General features: G+C 36.3%; 1 protein-coding gene across 1 annotated transcript; it reads right to left on the reverse strand.

Annotated features, from left to right (window-relative positions):
* Nucleotides 1–14,829: 14,829 nt before the first annotated feature.
* On the reverse strand, nucleotides 14,830–15,846 carry LOC141643100 (uncharacterized). Its single transcript, XM_074452131.1, has one exon. The coding sequence runs from the start codon at nucleotides 15,844–15,846 to the stop codon at nucleotides 14,830–14,832; it is 1,017 nt and encodes a 338-aa protein (XP_074308232.1).
* Between the last annotated feature and the right edge of the window lie 2,969 nt (nucleotides 15,847–18,815).

Consider the following 18,815-nt stretch of genomic DNA (forward strand, 5'->3'; position numbering starts at 1 on the left):
CATCAAACCCATCAACCAAATTCACCCCAACACTATTTCCAATTTCATCCTTAATTGTATCATCATCTAATTCTCCATCTCATATCATGTAGATACTCTACCAACTTCTTACTCCCTTAATTCCTCGAAACTCATGACTAATCATGTTGTTCTGAAACTCCTGTATAACCATTAACTAACATCCTCATGATAGTATCATAAATCTCGATGATTCCTTACTTCTATATTATATAACTCCGGTGAACATTTTCCTAGTTTCACTCCCTTCTTTCTTTTCTTTTTACCCTCGGCAAACGCAATTAACCATTCAACTCCTTATCACTTCTACCAAACTATTTAGTGCTCCCATTACTGATAAGGCTAAAGTCGTATCACCTTAATCAAAGTAAACCTAAACTACTACTAACAAAATAGCTAGCGGTAAGTCAGGGTCGAATCCACAGGGAGGCGGTGATTATCTAGTTTGTTTATATTTAAATCTGTCTTAAAGTAACCAATTGTGGGGGTTTGTTTTGTTTGTATGCTAACCAACTAATTGCAAGTAATTTAAAGGGCAAATAACAATAATATTAAAGGTCTAGGATTTCCGGTTCACTAGGTCAATTATATGGGGTCTATTAATCAATTGCTAGATCTGTCAAGCTGTCTAAGGTCATAAGATCGGTCAACTCTATTATGCCCTTTAGATCGATTCTAACATGCGGTCGCTATAATTAGATACAATCTATTTGATTATCGCAACCTATATTAATTCTAACCCGGTCGGTGAAAGGATTAATTCGCTACACTAATTAACAACTCAGGCCTAAGTTAATTAACTAGAATAAGAACAATAATCAAACGACAACTTATATGATTTCCCTAGCAATTAATCAATTTTCCCCTTTTAATTGACCTAGATCCCCTTCATCCTAGATGAGGAAATTAGCTACGCATAATAGAAAGAATAACAATAATAGTAATGGAAAACATGATTGCAAGCATAAAAGATGAACAATGAAATAAATGATTAATAATAAAGGAAAGATTAAGAACAATACCGTAATTAAAGGCAATAGATCCAAACAATAATTAAACTAAGCTAAGTATTTGAGAGAGTTTTATAAGGTAGCTATATTAAACCTACTGAAAATAAAGCATAAAAATAACCTAGAGAACGAGTTTAGGTATTTATAGTAGTCATAACCGACTTAAGGAAATTTGCGAATATCATGGAAACATGAAGTTCCTCGATCGAGCCAAGGTTGACTCGATCGAGGCACCAATTCCCAGATACCCCAACTTTCGACATTGCAAAGTTTATTGATTAGGTTGGTTCCTCGATCGAGTCGAAGGTGACTCGATCGAGCATGAAGTTCCTCGATCGAGCCAAGGTTGACTCGATCGAGGCACCAATTTCCTGCTTCGCGCACTGAACTTCAAACGGCTGCCATTTCTAAGTTACTTAGTAGAAACAAGCGATTTTTGCGGCGTTGGAAAGCTAAGAAGATTAGATTTCACCTCCAATTGGAATCATTTGAAAATCTGTTGTAGAACTCGAGATATGGCTCTTCAAAGTAGGCACTAATGATAAGAAGCTCTTTTCTTCGTGTTTTCTTCTTAACTTCTCTTCCTTCATTCTTATGGATTCTCGTGCCATGCTTCGTGTATCCCTTCATTCCCACTCCGCGATGCCCATTTAATTCATTTGCTCCTCAAATGCATCATTCCTGCATTAAACATCAAAAGGCGGAAGTATCGACATTCTAACATAAAAGGCATGTAAATGATATAAACTAGCACGAAAACCATATCAAAAGCAATTAAGGGAAGGCATAAATATGCATATAATTATGACTCATCAAACTCCCCCAAACCATCTCTTTGCTTGTCCTCAAGCAAAGCAACACACAATACAAAAGGCAATCATACAAATGGCGAATAAACGACTCAGAGCAAATGTTTAATGCACATACAAATCCCAAGCTATCCATATTTGTAACAAAGTAATGACTAAAGTGTACCAATAAAAAAAATTAAAAGGTACGGGAAATAGAAAACGTAGCTCAAGTCTCAAGTCACCATACTAGATACAAATGACAAATACCTTTTGATCTTGCAAGACAAATTAGTCGGATTCTCGCGGATTCACTCATGCACTCATAAGTATATAGGGTGAGTTATATGTGAAGATAGAAAGAAGTAGAAACACTCACTCAACTTATGAAACATGCATGCAATCTAATGTGATAGAGATTTCCCCAACTAATATGCAATCACATATGTAGACAAAACTACATGTATCAAGGACAATAAGGGTGGCAAATGGGTTAAAGGAATAGAAGTGGTTTGTGCCAAAGCACGTTATGGATATGTGGAGCTAAGACGGTAGTCGCAGCGCTAACCCAAACCAAATCTAAGTCTTAAAATAACAAATGAACCCAACTTAGAGAAATGATCTCAACTTTACAACATATGAGAGCTAACAAACTACTCTCCAATTATACTAGACTCTAACAACCATCTTTTTTATCCTTGACAAAACCAAATGAAGCAATCTCTTTTCTTTTCTTTTTTCCTTTTCAAAATTTTTCGATTTTTTCGATTTTTTCTTTCTTTTTCTTTTTTTCTTTATTTTTCTTTTGCTTCATATTTTTCTTTTTCCAACACAAGGATACAACACAATTATTAAATAAATACTTTGCTATATCCATATGACAACAATAAGTCCCAACCCAACCATAATAGCAAAATAAACGTGATAAACAAGCAACTGCGACTATCCCGAAAAGGTAGGCAAATTCTTGGATTGTAGTTCATAGGATGTAATTTAAGATTGGCTACAAGGGTTCAAATGGGCTAACAAAAGGTAATGTAAGGCTTATTTGAACGGTAAAAATCGCATTTCCACATGTACTTAGTCAAATGAAAACAATAAAAGTATCAAGAAATCAATGTCACACTTATGCAATTTGATATTACACATTTCACAAGGAGAAACCACACTCAAGCCTAATTGACAATGAGACCAGTTTATTGATGTTCCTGGCCTAGGAAGCTCTATAGACCTCAGAATTTTAAGTAGTTTACCAACATAATTTTGTCAAATCTAATCAATATAAGGCATGTCAAATACGGCTAAGACTTGAATTATGAGCTTTGTTTTCATGGCTAATGAGTCAAAACAATGTACATGAACAACTATATGGGATTCTAATGCAAAAACAATGCAATTTAACATCATTGTTATCTAATTCACCAAGACTCGACTTGAAATAAAGGAAAAGACATGTTTTTGTAATTTGAAATTTTTAAATTTTTATGGATTTTTGATAAATGCACACAACATAAAGTAAATCACACAACATAATTAAACTCCTCCCCCAAACCTAAATGTCACAGTGTCCTCATTGTGACGCCTACAACATATCAATCACACACAAATCCAGCAACCTAAAGGACACAACTAACAAAAGGAATGGAAAAGAAATAGATAATACAATAAAAGAAGCTACAAGGGAAGAGAATACCGGGTAAGAGCTGAGGAATTCCCCCAAACCAGCTGCAAAAATAGGGGAAATATCAACCGCGCAATTCTTATCATCGTCTGGCCATGAATTAAACCCAAAACCTTGGTGACTCGATCAAGCCCCATGCCACTCGATCGAGGCACCTGTTGTCGTCCGTTTCCTTTCTTTATTTATCAATTACCCGCAATTGGGAACAATCAAAACAGCTCAAAGCTCTTAAGAGTCGATCATAAATCTGTGCATGTGCTACACAAAAGCATAAGTAGCACCAAGATATAACAGGAGCATATAAAATCAATGTTAAAGACCATCTCAGCATATCAAATATTTGATGACAATTATAGCAAAACCGCATCAAATTGTTATTCCAACCAAAAGAGTATGGAGTATGAAAACACAAAGTAGAGGTCATACGAGGTAATTTATCACTCTCTACACCAGTAATCCTCATGAAACTATCGTCAACAATTACCTCTTGGTCAGGAGGTCTACCACTCCTAATATCAGAATCGGTGGCAAAAGAATATACTACCTCTACCAGACTAGAAGTATTCATTGACTCATATGCCTTCTCATTCCCTTTGTTGATAAGCTTTATCCCATATACTTCAGCCTCTAAAGCATCCAACTCGGCTTTCCATATGGGAGATTCACCTGCACATGTCTCAAAAGATATCAAAACATCTAAAGGGTCCATAGTAGGGGGCCCTTGTGCAGAGTATTCATCAATATCATCTTCAACATCAGAAACATCAAAATATGCATTATGCACAGGTGTAATAAAATGAACCTCACTGGACTCAAAATTAGAATCAAATTCAACAACTGAAGGGGAAGTATCCAAAGAAAGAGTCAACATATCGTCACATGAGTCCCATTTAACCTCAAGATCTTCGAATCGCGCATCATCACTCTCCTTATCCCAAGACTCATCACAAAAGGGGTAATCTAAGGGGTCTGTCAAGTCTTTCTCATGTGACTCACTATCTGTAAAATTGTCTGAGCATATGGTCTCATCCTCTATGTTTCCCTCAATATCCTTTTCATTCCTTAAAACGATTTCTATGGTCTCACCCACACCCTCATCCATGTATGGCTGAAATGAAAAAGTGGGTTTAATACATTCAATAGCAAGCCATTCAAAGAAAGAAAGGACATCTTCAATATTCTTACCACCAAAATCTCCCATACCTATGGAGTTAATGTAGGCTTGGGTTTGTCTGTTCATACCTTTTATGATGGTAAGACACATAGTAAGCCGCGGAATTTTGGCTTCATAATTATGGGAACGAATCCAATCATTCCATCTATGCATGTAATCATGGAAGTTCTCATCTTCACCCTGTAGAAACTCGATGGAAAACATTAGAACGGTCTCAAGGAACTGATGTTCCCTGAGACAAAAGACAAACTAAAAAAAAAACAAACAGAAAAATTGTTGCCTCCCCGACAACGGCGCCAAATTTGATAAGGCTAAAGTCGTATCACCTTAATCAAAGTAAACCTAAACTACTACTAACAAAATAGCTAGCGGTAAGTCAGGGTCGAATCCACAGGGAGGCGGTGATTATCTAGTTTGTTTATATTTAAATCTGTCTTCAAGTAACCAATTGTGGGGGTTTGTTTTGTTTGTATGCTAACCAACTAATTGCAAGTAATTTAAAGGGCAAATAACAATAATATTAAAGGTCTAGGATTTCCGGTTCACTAGGTCAATTATATGGGGTCTATTAATCAATTGCTAGATCTGTCAAGTTGTCTAAGGTCATAAGATCGGTCGACTCTATTATGCCCTTTAGATCGATTCTAACATGCGGTCGCTATAATTAGATACAATCTATTTGATTATCGTAGCCTATATTAATTCTAACCTGGTCGGTGAAAGGATTAATTCGCTACACTAATTAACAACTCAGGCCTAAGTTAATTAACTAGAATAAGAACAATAATCAAACGACAACTTATATGATTTCTCTAGCAATTAATCAATTTTCCCCTTTTAATTAACCTAGATCCCCTTCATCCTAGATGAGGAAATTAGCTACGCATAATAGAAAGAATAACAATAATAGTAATGGAAAACATGATTGCAAGCATAAAAGATAAACAATGAAATAAATGATTAATAATAAAGGAAAGATTAAGAACAATACCGTAATTAAAGGCAATAGATCCGAACAATAATTAAACTAAGCTAAGTATTTGAGAGAGTTTTATAAGGTAGCTATATTAAACCTACTGAAAATAAAGCATAAAAATAACCTAGAGAACGAGTTTAGGTATTTATAGTAGTCATAACCGACTTAAGGAAATTTGCGGAATATTGCGGAAACATGAAGTTCCTCGATCGAGCCAAGGTTGACTCGATCGAGGCACCAATTCTCAGATACCCCAACTTTCGACATTGCAAGGTTTATTGATTAGGTTGGTTCCTCGATCGAGTCGAAGGTGACTCGATCGAGCATGAAGTTCCTCGATCGAGCCAAGGTTGACTCGATCGAGGCACCAATTTCCTGCTTCGCGCACTGAACTTCAAACGGCTGCCATTTCTTCGTTACTTGTCACAAACAAGCGATTTTTGCGGCGTTAGAAAGCTAAGAAGATAAGCTTTCACCTCCAATTATAATCACTTGAAAATCTGTTGTATAATTCGAGATATGGCTCTTCAAAGTAGGCACTAATGATAAGAAGCTCTTTTCTTCGTGTTTTCTTCTTAACTTCTCTTCCTTCATTCTTATGGATTCTCGTGCCATGCTTCGTGTATCCCTTCATTCCCACTCCGCGATGCCCATTTCATTCATTTGCTCCTCAAATGCATCATTCCTGCATTAAACATCAAAAGGCGGAAGTATCGACATTCTAACATAAAAGGCATGTAAATGATATAAACTAGCACAAAAACCATATCAAAAGCAATTAAGGGAAGGCATAAATATGCATATAATTATGACTCATCAATTACCTTTTCATTGCTCCAAAACTCACATCTCACTATTTCATATCGATATCACCTTACTCTTTCTTACCATGGGTCTTCTCTTATTATGCTATCACTCACACTTGCCACTAATCTATTAATAAAATCAACGTTCACTGTTCAAATAATTGCATCTCCTTTGTACCTCTCTAGAAATCAGAATTCATTTCCTACCGTTAATAGCCCAAGGAAATCACACAGTAATTTCATCTCTTAATAAACCAAATCTCCCAAACTCACTCATTGTGTACAAATCTACCTCGCGACATGTCTCCATAAAGTTCACTATATACCACTCTTCTCAACCTCTTTAAAACGAACTTTTACTACATATATCCTTAACCCACACGACTCCTAACCATCTCCCTCCATAATTCTTTACGCGTCTCAAGCTGCCACTATCCACATCCTTACTTTCAATCTTTTTATTCTCACGTTCCTTAGACTCACATCATCTATTGCCCACATTCACTTATATTTTTATTACTCAACACACAATCATGTCACTCATCTCGTCTCACACAACATGCTCTATGCCTCAATTAAGCCTTACCAATCTTCCTTTTCTTTTTCCTCTACCTGTCACAATCACATATAACTCATGTCCTCCCCACCGAACTCATACTCATCATAGGCGTCACTCTTTACATCATAAGATTGGGTAACTTACGCTTCAGGACCAACACATACGTAAAACAATGCATAAAGAAGTAATATAACAGCTTTGAATTAAACAAAATATGCAACGAATGTCAAAAGATAAGCATATGACCCAAAACAAGGGTCACTAGATCGAGTACAGACCACTCGATCGAGTAAGTGACTTACTCGATCGAGTAGGTAAAGGTCAGAAGCACGTAAAACAAATTACCAGGGCCACTCGATCGAGTAACTGACGTACTCGATCGAGTTCCCCCCTACTCGATCGAGTACCAAGGCTACTCGATCGAGTACCTACGTATTTCTCAGCACTGACCGGTTTTCGTAAAACAACCATAACTCACTCATTTCTTGGTCGTTTTGGGCGTGTGACCTATCGTTAGAATCGTAAAAGAACAAGCTATCACCTCCAATTGGAATCACATCAAAATCATATATAAATCTCAAGTTACAACAGTTTAAAGACAACCTCTCTAAAATCGAAAAACATAACTACTTGATTTTACTTCAAAACAACTTAAACGACAACAAGGTAAAAAAAAACAACCCAATACTAATAAAACCAGTAGCCCCAATCACATATTACTATTTTCGAAAGCAAAGCAACAACATTCATCATGCACTACCCACATGCTTTTACTCTATAGCCTTTCGTAAGACAAAACATACTCATACATTACAAACCCTATTTCCATGTTACTAATACAACAATATTACAAATACACTTCGTCACCTAAACATATTCATAATCACAAAATTCGTATTCTCATGCTATTGCCACTCCATCTTTTCAAATCAATTCATCCATTTCAACCACATTCTTCATACAACATGTACATATGAACAATAGTAGGCATGTATATAAAATCATTATATAAAATTACACAAACAAAATTATGTATAATCATATCACATATGAACTACTCCCTTTTTCCTCCACATTACTCATCATTCTCATGCACTTTTCTAACAATTCCAACCAACATTGTAAACCAACTATCATGCAACATGCTTTCAGTCAACAACAGTTCTATATACTTCACCAACCTTTCATTCACAAACTCGACCTTCTACTCCAAACATCCAACAATTACAACATACATCATCACATTCTCATACGAGCCAACAAGCATCACATACGACCTTGACTTACACCCCCCATGTGACCGGTTCAAAATTGTAGGGCGAGTTCGCGACTTTAGGACGTCTCCCAAGCCATTGCATTAGCTCCTACAACCTTTACCCCGGGTTCATTTTAATTTACTCCCTATGTTCATTAGACTTATTGGTTTCAGGTTTCAGGATCGTCGCTCTGATACCATTTGTAACACCCCCATACTCCAAGTGCCTTACCAGGACCACTCAGGTATAAGGATACTACCATCTCGGTTACCCGAGGTATGATAATCATAAGACAATAACGAAACAACTTTAAATAGTATAACTTTAGTGAAAGGTTACAACTGAAACCAAATACCAAAATACGAATACATGTTCTCAAAACCAACTGTCTACTGAGCTACTGAAATGTTTATTAAACTACTAAAGCTACAGCGGAAGACTTCTATCATCGACGGTGGCACATCCTGTATCCCAAGAACTCAACTCAAACTCACGCTCAATAACTGCTCACCATCCCCGAATGGATCACCGCAGGTTTTACAAAACAACAACCGGGGTCAGTACTAATCTCACAGTTTATATATATATCAACAATACGATAAACAAACAGCTCACACCGTCACACACACACAATCACACCAGTCCCATTAATCTCAATCACCGACTGTCCACTGGACCAGCCCTGCCAGTGGGAGACCGCAGCCGAACCCACCAAATCCCCGCTCATCATATTGAGCGATTTCCCTGTTCATTAATGTGCACATCCCCTTCCGTGGCGGGTTCCACGAAGGGCGAAACTAGGGCGTGAAGCCACTCCCGCAAGTGACTCCACTCAGCCGAGAACGCATCTCGAGAACCAGAGGCAAACAATCACAATCAACCGTCACAATACAATTACGATATTAATCAATAATCACAACACATCAATCAACCCATTATAGGACTAATACTGAGCAGGGAAACTCTACCTGGAAAGCACAACAAGCAGACGATCTCACAGCTGATATCAAAATGCTTCTTTACAAATCCTCCTCCTAATCATACAAACACATAATCACTACCAATCATAATCTACAACAAAACCCCCAAATCCCCATATTAGGGTTTAACTAACTTTAAGGAAAAACTAGAAAAATGGTACGTAGATCTTACCCTCGACGCAAGGATCACAAAGGTATAAAGAAAGGTGAAATCCGACTTTCCAAACTCCGGGATTTGCCAACAATGCAATTGAAGCGAAGAACGTAGTTTGATTTCTCTTTTCACAGTAATTAGGTCTTAAAAAGTGTTTAAAGAAAAGTGACGGAAGTAATATATACTTAATCGCATTATTAACAAAACCCGACAAATCATCACCCCGTAAATCGGCTACTCGATCGAGTATCTAAGGTACTCGATCGAGTGCCCCCTTACTCGATCGAGTATCTACGTTACTCGATTTAGTACCCAACAGGTCAGAAACTATTTTAAACTGCAACTCATCCTTACTCGACAGAGTAAGGCCTACTCGATAGAGTACCCAGAGACTCATAAAACCGTAGTATTACAGTAATGGGTGTGCTTTAAGGAGTACACATGGTCTATCGTGTTCACATGAAATTGCTAATCTCATTAACGAAGGTTTGTTTTAAGATTGTTAAATTTTTAATTACCTTACTATCTACGATCATATATAATTACCGTCGTTTTGTTTTAATATTATTGAATTGTTAATGGTCAAGGAAATATATTTAATTGAATTCCATTCATCCATTTTGGAAGACACTAGATTTCAAAAAGAAAGATAGCATTGACGATACATTGTCACAGGAGCAAGAAAGATTTCGTAGATTAAGTGATGAATTGTTAAAGTGTGTACCAGAAATGATCCAAAGATGTTGTGATGCTAGGGAGGATATCATTTATCCGTCTAATATAGTTGACCCGACAGTAAAAAAAACACGTGGACGCCCCAAAAAAAATTCAACAGCAAGAGATTTGTCCCATTGGGAGCATATTGACAAACAATTTCCAACGAGAAGCGAACGTGGTCGTGGGCGTGGTCGTGAAACACCTGATTAATCAAATTCAGAAACAAGAAGCAAATATAAACGACCTAGACGAGAACAGCCGGTCAACTCACCTACAATATCCATATCGACCACAGAGGTTAGTAACATTTTCAAACTAATTTATTTACCTTTAATCTATATGATATAATAAAAACTATTTATAGGTTCCATCAAAGCCACCATTTCCGTATCCTTCAACGGTGCTTAATGTGATAGATTCTATAACGGATTGGTATGACCCTCAACCCGATGGGAATTGCGGCTTTCGAGCGATTGCTCATCAAGTTTATTCCGACGAAAATGAATGGGTGCGGGTAAGACGTGAATTGCTTGGTGAGTTAATGAAAAATTCACATAAGTATGCTAATACTTTTGGATCTGAAGAACACTTTCATGCAATTGCGTACTTACTTTCGCATTGGGAGGGTAGAGCACCTGACGATAAGTGGATGGATTCTATGGATTTGGGATTTGTCATAGCCACCGTTTATAATGTCGTCTTCATCAATTTATCATTGAGCGGGTCAGTGACGTATTTACCATTGATTGGAACAAACCAAAGCTCTCCGAATTGGTCAAAGAATCCGACAAAATTCATAACTGTTATTTTGGTGGCAAAACATTTTTACTGGGTATGTTATTATGCTATTTTATATTTAATTCCATATCTAAATTGTATTTAAACTAGTTTAACAAAATTGTATTTTATATCATACAAGCTCGTCTTGCTTGTAATTCTCCTTTACCGAGAGTACACCCAAGTTGGGAGAAATATAGGGATGCAACATGTGCAGATTGGCTGGGAGGAATTAGTGCACGCTTACTTGGCTGGAAGTATGACCCCAAACCGACAACTAAATTTATTGTTTTCGATGAATAATATTAGTCTTACAGATTACTTTAAAATTTTCAACATACTCTTAATTATTTTCATTTACATTAGCTTGACAGATTTTAGTATGTAATTTTTTGCCCCTCTTGTAGTACATCTTTTAATCATTACGTTACCTTATGTTAATTTTTGCGTATACTGTTTTCATAAAATTACACTAAAGAAATGTACTAATACAATGACAAGAGGAAAAAAATAAGTTATAATACGTACAAACACGTAATATGTTTACTACGTTGAGTAAATAAGTAAAATTTCATGATAAATACTGTCGCATTACAAGCACATACTACGTCTACTACGTTGAGTAAATTACAAACTAAAAAAATAAAAAAAAATAAAAAAAGAAACAATGTAGCACACAAGGCAAAAAGATCAATGTAGTACACATACATTTATCCCGAGGAACCACCATTACCAACGTAGTACATCATCCGCTGCCGCATACACTCGCCATTACCACCGCCCACACCCGCCATTACCACCGTCGCATAATCGCCACAGCCACGTCATCACCAACGCACCTCCACCACATCATCACCACCACCATCAACGCATCTCCTCTATCTCGACGCACTACCGCGGCCGCACAAATAATGACGCACCAAGCCGGCAGCCGGTTACTCCCCTATTCCGATGTCGACAACCGCCTAAATAATTTCCTTGTGAATTTTAAGATGAATTTATGTTTTCACAGTTGAGAGAAAACATGAGAGGGAGAGGTTAGAGAGAGAAAAAGGGAGGGGAAATGAGAAGGGTCATCTTTATAAATATATTTTATAGTTGATAAAAGAAGTTCAATTATATTTAAATCATTTATAAACAAAAGTTCGTGGTTGGTATAGTTGATCAATGAACTATTAGTGCTTTTAGCATTGGAGTTTTGTCATTTAGTAGTTATCATTTTAGTTATAAAACATCAAGTAACATAATAAGAGGATGTAATTAGTTTTTCCATTATTGTTATAGAAATCACAGGTTTTAATTAAATACAAAACATTATCTCCAAAAATATAGTGCAGCTCACTAAATGAACCGCCCTTAATAACTGAGACAAACCTTTATGAGTTTTGCAAATTATTTTAACCTATAACAACTACGTAAAACTAAATGGTGTTATGTAAACCAACAAGTATCATAAATAACTATATTTAGTCCGTTTAGAGAAATGTTAGATCTCCTATAGCAAAAGTTTACCTTGACTATCTACAATTAAGAGAGTGTTTTGCTCTTTATATATCTTCTAGTAAAATCAAATTCATTCTAAATTCCAATAAAATTAGTAGTCTTTAAACAACAGTACAAAAATATATGTGATTCTGTTACATAGAATGCATGAGGCTCCCATTAGGATCATCTTTAACAATATGCATGTTGAATGTTCTAAGAATTTGTTGAACAGATTGCAAACATTGGTTTACATTGTCATGATTTGATAGTAGACGTCAATTAAGTTGATAAAAGAAAAAGTCCAACTATATTGAAATAGGAACACGGAAAACTTTTGGGTTGATTATTGATGGATCATCAGTCTCTTTAACTTAAAAGCTACTCCTTTTGGTATTAATTATATGAGTTGTATAGCATCCGGAGACACAGTTATGTTATGTAATTACCTATTTTTATTGTTGTACGTGCCACCGATTTTAGTTAATTTAAAACGTCATTCCCAAAAATGTGGTTTAATTTCATAAAATGAACATGTGATAACTGAGGCCGATTTTATAAGATTCACAAATTAGATTAACTTACAACATTTACGAATATTCTATTTTGTAAGCGTACAACCGTGTAAATATTGAATGGTGGTACGCAAAACAACATGTATCTCAATTATATATGTAGCCTGTTTGGAGGATTTTTGTTAGATCTCTAAACAATAAAAAAATGTTTTTGACTATTAACCATTAAGACTGGTTATTCCCTATGAACTTCATGTAAAATATATAATATGAAATTTAATTTTTTAGATGTGAGATATATTTTTAAGTGAATTAACGGTCAAATTTTGCAAAGTTTGAACTCCAAAAAATAAATCACGGGTTTTATGTGAATTCGAGGGAGTAGGATATTATGATATTACTCTTAAAGTCTATTAGTTTTAGATTCATTCTATTAAAGTTATAATATAACTCTTTTTTGTTTATTTGAAATGTTATCTATTCACAAAATCAAGTTTCATTATCTTACATTGTTATTCTACTCTTTATTTATAATAACAAAATGAACAAATTTTCAGAAAGAGTTTCAATTTTAAGAAAATTGCTTCAAATTACTAAATATATACGTACAATCGTTTTACTTCTTAACGAATATATATGCAGATAGGTTTTTTATCTTAAGGTCAAACTCTTAAGTTTGACCTAATTTATTACACTAAGAAGTACTTTAAATTCAACTAAACCCCACCCCATAGTTAACCATTAACAAAAAAAAAAAAAGATTATTTCCATTTTGGTTCCCTAAAGTTTAGCCTAATTTCACTTTAGTGCCCTGAGGTTTGCATAATTACACTTTGGTGCCTTGAGGTCTACTTTCCACTTAAGTGACATATACATAACATTCTTAATAATTTATACTCCTTCCATCATCTTTTATCTCCTTGGCCACTTCTCTAATATATGTGAGAGAATTTTATTGAAATGAGAAGATAAAAGATAATGGAAGGAGTACTAAAAAAATATTTTGAACATAACAAATCAAACATTTTTTGCAATATTACTATGTTGTATTCAGTTTAATATCCAATTTTGCACTTCATTTTACTGAAAATATAATTACTTAAGATAAAAGTTGACTATTAAATGTTTTAGGCCACCAAAACGAAATTTTATTCAAAACTCAGGTTAACAAAGTGGAAGTAGTCGAAACCTTAGGACACTAAAGTGGAATTATGGAAACCCCATGACACTAAAGTGGAATTAACCCAAATCTCAGAGATGAAAATGGAAATTTTCCAAAAAAAAAACACCTTTGAAATGCTACCGTAAAAACTATTGCACTTTTAAATATACAATCAGTACATGACAAAGTAATAACCAATCATTCGCATACCGCGGTAAATAATTAAGTGAATAAAAACACATAGAAGAATTGGAATTTAAAAAGTAAAAATTGATCTAACCGAATAATTTTGTATATTTGGCAGTTCAATACATTTTTAACGTCTATTATGGATTTGAGATAAATTTGAAACCAGTTTGAAAAAAATTCGGTGATATAATAGTATATTATATATAGTTCTCACAATTTGTATATATATATTTACACTGACTTATTCATAGTTAGCTGGTTCTTGAATTATTAGTCCGTATAAAATCGAAATTCTTGACTTAGTTCATTTGTATTTAATTTTTTGGCTCATTTGACAAAATCTATATGAGACTTATTTAATATTTTTAAATGGTAGCTCATTTTTTTAATCTTATGTGAATATTATTGGTAATTTAATCATACACATTTGACACGTTATAGAAAGTCAGAGTTAAAACTATTTTTTTTTTGGTGAACTGTGAAATTATATTAATAATAATTAGGAAGTACATATGTTTGTCACCATACAATGTCATTTGTGCCTCACAAAATCAACATCAGACAACTAAACAATAGGCCTCACACTTAAGTAGTAATCATTCTATATAGTCTAGCATTAGCCTGCACATCAGCTAGTACCCTACATGGACGAGGAAGTTGGAGTTCCATTCTGCACTTGTTACGTATAGTCCAAATATGGTAAACCAGAGCAGCCATGGCAGCCAGAATCACCTGCTTCTTCAAGAGAGAACGACAACGCCAGTGAAGCCCCCATTCCAGCACTCCCACCAAAGGCATGTTAATATTTAGCCAATCTCTGAACAGGTTCCAACATTGAGCACTAAAGAGGCAACCATATAAAAGATGATGATGATCTTCCTGATGAGCCAAGCACATATCACAGACTGCATCAGTTATAATGCCAAATTTGAGCAACCTGTCCTTAGTCATTAGTCTCCGCTGGACAGCCAACCATACTATAAATGAATGCTTGGGGACATTCATTCTATTCCAGACTAGAGGACTCCAAGTAACCTTCTGTTGATCCCCTTGCAGCCAGGCATACCCATTAGATACTGAATATTGTCCCTGATTATCCCAGCTACTATTAACAAATCCAGTTTTCAATTGATCCTTCACCTGGCAAATTTTACGCCAAGTCCAACTAGAATTATTAGTTGGTTGGTAATCCAGCCACTCCTGATCTTTTATGTAAACATGACTAACCCACTTAATCCAGAGATGGTCAGCCTTGCTCACTAGCCACCACACATATTTTCCAATAAGAGCTACATTCCACAACCTGCAATCAATGATACCCAATCCACCATACTTTTTAGCTTTACAGACTTTCTCCCAAGACATAGGAGGAGACTTAGAAAACTGGTCACCACCACTCCATAAATAATTCCTGCAAATTCTCTCAATCCTGTCAATAACAGTCAGAGGAATGATAAAAATTCTAGCCCAAAAGGAATGGAGTTGGGATAAAATAGCTTGCACAAGTACCAGCCTGCCAGCATAACTGAGTTTTCTTGCCCCCCAGTTCCTGATCCTCATCACAATCTTTTCAACTAACCTAGAACAGTCCCCAATGGCCATTCTTTTGTGAGAAATAGAAATACCTAGATATCTAAAAGGGAATTGTCCCTCTTTGAATCCAGATAGTCTGAGGATATCATTACCAGTCTGCACACTGTAGACACCTCGTTTCTGCACCCCTCGCAAACCACCCGGTGATGATTGGGCCGCATGTTTGATTCGCGGAACGATTTGTGACAGTTCGTAAGATTATCGTCAAGTGATCGCTCAAAAATTAATGTCAACCTCTTAGTTGTCATCTACGTACCGATACGGTCGTTTTGGCAGTAATTAGAGTACATTCGGAGTCCGGGTCAAAAACCGTCTCCATTTTCTGATAACTGTTAAATCCCGAGTCAGAATGTTCTGGAATGTTCCGGATATTTCTATTCCATATTTCTCAAATTTTATCTTTTGGCAAATAATATCCCGTAATATTCAAAAGATAATCGAATCAAATCCGTCCTACCATAACTTAAACACGGAAATCTTTCTTAAACAGGAGGAAACCTCCTGGGAATAGACGCAGCAGGTGCTGCGCCTCTTCCAAGAGACGCAGTGGCTGCTGCGCCTCTTCCCAGGCCCTTCTTTGCATGATTTACGTATCTTTTTCATATCTTTCCGAGATTCACTTCCAAAGAGTCTCCGAAACCCTATTCCTCCGTGTGATTAGTATAAATAGGAGCTTTCGCTCCTCATATTTCTCACGCGAGTGTCCGCCCTTCTCTTCTCCCTTTGCATTCTAGACTTTGTTCTTACTAATTGGCGCCTACGTGCTTGAACCTTCGACCACGTAAGCTCGGATCCTTCCGGGTACCAGCCTCTCCGTTGCATGACCGACCAATTTGACCACTACACTCAATCAATCTAATTAATCAATTTGTTAAATCGTTTTCCTCTTTCGAGGGCACTCTTTCCTTGCATTCGCGTCGAGCATCACTAATCGATTTTCTTAGTTCATCTCGTTCCGTCAACATGTAAGTCTGAGGGTGTATTAACCTCTCTTTATTTATTGTATTTATTTTTTCGTATAACAATTGTAAGGTTTATGTCGAAAGTACCTCATTAAAACTGATTTCTAAAACCGCCTTCAAAACCTTTTTTTGCTGATTTCCAGTAGACAGACGTCGAGAAAAGACGCAGCAACTGCTGCGCCTCTTCGAAGGAGCGCAGCACCTGCCGCGCCTCTTCGTGAGGCTGCCGCAGTTCCTGCTTCTTTTCTTCTTCTTCCGTCCTCTGTAATTCGTGTTTGTGTTTGTTTCATTTGTTTCCTCTTGTTCTTTAATTCGTTCATCATAATAACATATTAATTTCACATGTATATAATTAATCATTCATCATTTAACATGTTTAATCATCATAAATCCGGCTTAAATCCCTTATAATCAATATTTGCGGGTTTTCGTCATAAATTCAATCCGGGTTTTAGAGATTCAATTTCATCATATTGAGTTTCTGGAATTCATCCTTTGATACATTCTAATTTATTTATTCATTAATTTGTCATCAATTCATCATGTTTAGTCTAATTAATTTTGTTTAGTTTGTAGTTACTAATTAATGTTATTTCATCTCGTAATTAATTCTTTAGCATCCGTCTCATCCATGTTTTACTGTTTTTATGACACCTTCATATGTAAATAATACATTAAATTACTTTCATCCGAGTCAATTGTCGTAATCGATCCATAAATTAACCAATTAACATTAACGGTTTGCAGTTCCGGCTTCACAGCCAGAACTCACCCTTGGAATAGACGCAGCAACTGCTGCGCCTCTTCCAAAGGGCGCAGTGCCTGCTGCGCCTGTTCCAGGGTGATTTCTGTCCCTGAACTCCTTTTCTGCCTTGACGTAGTTTAATTAGTCTACATATTAATTAACTAATACCCGTATTATCACTAACTTCTGTTCGTTTACTTTATTTAATTTTCTTTGTTTTATTCTTTTATTTTCTTTTCTCAAATTATCCGTTTTAAAGGTATTTTCGACATAAATCGCCTATTCCGTTGTAATTAATGTAATTTTATTGTAATTTATCGTTATTGTATTGTTTCTTTCATTTGTATTGTCTTCATATGTAAATTAACATTAATTCCTACTTCGACCCCAATTGTTTGCTAATTACGTGTTCACCGACTTAGTCTAATTCTCACATGTTAGGATTAATCTATGGATGTTGCATTGCATGCATATAGCCGACGATATATCAAGTACGAATAAACTCCCTAATCATTAGTAGAGGCCGCTATCGAGGCGGGCGGGATTAGGTGTTCGATCAAAAGAGCTTCCTAATACGTACCCTCACCCCTTACTCCAGATCTCCGTGAGCACCCGTGTTCATTGGCATCCACGAGAGTCATTCTAGACATAGAATGCTAAGGGTAACGATCGCTTAGTGTTCATGTCACTACTTTGTGTCTTGACATGACACGAGGTATTCGAACGGTTCCAATTTCCCATAAAAATTGGTGGCGACTCCTTACAAAATGCAAACGCTTGTTCTTCCCGAGCTCCCCTCGTCCCAAGCGCCCCCGTGGGCGGCCCGCTGTCCACGCTTTTGGCGACTCATGGGATCATACACTTACGTGTAGCTAGGGTGAAACTTGAACAAGGTTAGGGAATAAGTTTGTACAAGACAATTGTCGGTTTTCATAACTCGGTCTTCCTAGACCGTTTTACTCGGCCTTCCTAGGCCCAACCCAACCCATTCGACCAATCGTCCCGTCTAAACGGTCCTAATTCTTATTTGGGCCTAAGGATGGATAGCGATTGACGTCATCCATACCATGATGCTTACTCTTGTTTGTATCAAGGACTTTCACTACTTGAGGAAATGGACTAGGAATCGGCCTTACTCTTGTTTGGCACGAGCCTCTCCACAGACTTCGGGTTTGATGGTTCGGTATGGCAACCCACCCTTTAAACCAAAACCCTTCTAAATGCACTCAGCATCCCGTTATAATGCTTGTATAAATATGCAAAACCTTATG

Source organism: Silene latifolia, chromosome 1 (assembly GCF_048544455.1).
Source record: "Silene latifolia isolate original U9 population chromosome 1, ASM4854445v1, whole genome shotgun sequence".
In the NCBI taxonomy this organism is placed as follows: domain Eukaryota; kingdom Viridiplantae; phylum Streptophyta; class Magnoliopsida; order Caryophyllales; family Caryophyllaceae; genus Silene; species Silene latifolia.

What these genes read in the sequence shown, in the direction of transcription:
- LOC141643100 (XM_074452131.1), bottom strand. Translation starts at nt 15,846, where the DNA reads ATGGCCATTGGGGACTGTTCTAGGTTAGTTGAAAAGATTGTGATGAGG.